General features: G+C 41.5%; 1 protein-coding gene across 1 annotated transcript; it reads left to right on the forward strand.

Annotated features, from left to right (window-relative positions):
• Positions 1–268: 268 nt before the first annotated feature.
• On the forward strand, positions 269–2,065 carry LOC104521040 (acyl-coenzyme A amino acid N-acyltransferase 2-like; the record flags this gene model as incomplete). The annotated part of the gene is made up of 2 exons (XM_010162913.1): positions 269–471; positions 1,291–2,065. Coding segments are annotated over 2 exons (779 nt in total), but the record flags the coding sequence as incomplete, so codon positions are not given.
• Between the last annotated feature and the right edge of the window lie 597 nt (positions 2,066–2,662).

Raw genomic sequence — 2,662 nt, forward strand, 5'->3', positions numbered from 1 at the left:
TAGAACATTATTTAAAAAAAAAACCAAAAAAAACCCAACTAAACAAGTTTAACTGTTCATATATTTTTACAGGAAGGTAAGGACCTGTTCTTAGTTTGAAATAGCTAAAGCGGGATACAGCACTGGCTCTCTAATCTCTGCTGTGCAAATGGAAAAGTAATGAGTATTAATAGAAAATGTCTTAAGCCTATTTTGTTGTTCACTCTTCACCAGATAGTTTATAGTGTTCTGTTTTCTAATTTGTCCTCTGTACCTCTTTTTAATATAGGGGATGGCCCCTTTCCAGGAGTAATTGACATGTACGGTGATGAAGGGGGTTTGATTGAATTTAGATCCAGTCTCCTGGCTACCCATGGTTTTGCTGCTCTTTCTCTGCCATATTTTGACTTTGAAGATCTGCCTAAGGTCATGAAAGAATTCAAACTCGAGTACTTTGAGGAGGCAGCTAGATTCCTACAGCGTCATCCAAAGGTGAGTGTAACGAGAGATCTCTCAGAGCAAGGGAAGATTTGTCAGTCATGCCCAGTTGGTGCTGGTGAATTTTTTGGAGTATCAGTTTCTGCTGGGCAGGTTTAGGCCCAATAATGGAAAAAGTGCATGTCCTGCATAGGTGTCTACACATATGACTGTGGAGAGTGAATTTCTTCCAGCACATGCTGTCTGTTAAATACATTCATGCTGGAAACTAGAAGATTCCTGATCATTATAGCAGTGAAGTGCTGGAATATCTTCCAAACAGGAGCAGTGGTGATAAAGATGTTTTTTATTTAAATGAAAGCAATTAGTTTAAGAGAGGATGATACAAAACCGCTCAATAGTCAGCAAAGGAATGGATTTGATGACTTGAGATGTTGCTTTCAGTTTTACTTTCCAGGCTAGAAAAGGACAAGACTAAATACTAATTAATCTTTCAAATATCATTTGTGATGTTACTTTATTGCTATGTATGTCTCAGGCAAATAGACTGTGCTTGAATTTCTTGCTACCTGTTTTGGGAAAAAGAGAAAATATTTGCATCAAAATATGCAGTAGGGACTAGGTGAGGTCCAAGTGATGGTACTTCTCGTGATTTTGTGGGGCTTGACAGCTCTTGTTGTCTCTGAAAAAAAGAAGACATTAAACAGAGGGAGAAGCCTGGGTCCAGGCTGCAGCTTTCCAATCTAACCTTTTTTTTTTCCTTTTTTTTTTTCCTTTTTAAATAACACAACTCCAAAGGCATTTAATGGTTAATCCCATCATAATACATACTTCCTTTCTTCTTCTCTTCCCCACCCCCTATCTTATCTGAAGGTAAAGGGACCAGGAGTTGGAGTGATTGGGACGGGGAAAGGGGCGGAATTAGCACTCTCCATGATCACCTTCCTGCCGGAAGTAGTGGCTGCTGTCTGTATCTCCGGCTGTAGTTCAAACACAGTTGCTGACCTCCATTATGGTGAGATGACTCTGCCGGGGCTGCGTTTTGATATGAATAAGGTCAGTGTTTCTGATGCTGGTGTATTTGACACTTTTGAAGCTCTGGATGACCCAAGGAATCCTGCTAATTCTCCTTGCACAATTCCCATCGAAAAAGCAGAAGGTCACTTTCTCTTAGTCGTAGGGGAAGATGATCGTATGTGGAAGAGCTCCCTATATGCTGAGCTGGCAATTGGGCGTCTACGCCAGCATGGGAAAGAAAACTTTGAACTCTTGAGTTATCCAGGAGCAGGTCACCGAATTGATCCTCCTTCTACTCCATTTTGTCAGGTAGCCATGGATCGTGTTCTGGGGGTGCCTGTTCTGGGGGGTGGAGAGAGCAAAGCACATGCCCATGCACAGGAACACTCCTGGGGAAAGATTCAGGAGTTTCTGCACTTGCATTTGAGATGAACACTTGAGCACCTGCAAGCTGTTGCAGAACTGCAGAGGACTGAGCTTGAGCCACCAAAATGACTGATGAATTGGAGGGACTGACTGAGAAAAGCTTTGAAATATGAAATAACCAAATGACTACTTAGCTACAAGTATAAATCCAAAAAGAAAGGGATGTATTTGGACTAGCCTGAGTTATTTTAACTAGGTACTCAGAGGAGAAGTGAAACGATGATAAGTAGGCTGCATCGTAGTACAAATCTGACAGCCTGAATTGGTCATGGTATCAACAAGTGTCTGAAGAGAGTAGTAGGTACTTTTTTGCTTGCAGTATTTATGACTCAAGGAATTTAACAGCTGTCCTGCACCCTTAGCAATGACAGACTGGATCGCACCTGGGGAATGATGGCAGCCCTTGACGTCAAAAATGAGTGATTCTGGCTTTGGGTCTTAACTTACCTTAGCCCTGAACTCTCAGATTTACAATCATATACACTTTGGAAATGTTTTCTATTTACATGAGGCTGGGGATATCTATTTGTAATGATGCTCATATACCTTAACCTTAGGTAGTGGTCTTCTGGTGATACAGTCTGTTTCTTTCCAACAAAAGCTACCTGTAGAGTGGGAAAATGAAGAGCACTTTTCTGGTCATCCCAGGGGAATGGCAGCACTAGCACTGCCTTGTATTAGCGATGTAACCCGTCTGTTCCTATAATGTCTTGGATTGGCATTGGACACTCGGGGTATTAACATTCTGTTGGATAGGTTAAAGCACAGTTAAATGCAGTTATGCAGTCTTACTTCTCTCTTC

This window comes from Antrostomus carolinensis, unplaced genomic scaffold (genome assembly GCF_000700745.2).
Source record: "Antrostomus carolinensis isolate BGI_N321 unplaced genomic scaffold, ASM70074v2 Scaffold51532, whole genome shotgun sequence".
NCBI lineage: Eukaryota > Metazoa > Chordata > Aves > Caprimulgiformes > Caprimulgidae > Antrostomus > Antrostomus carolinensis.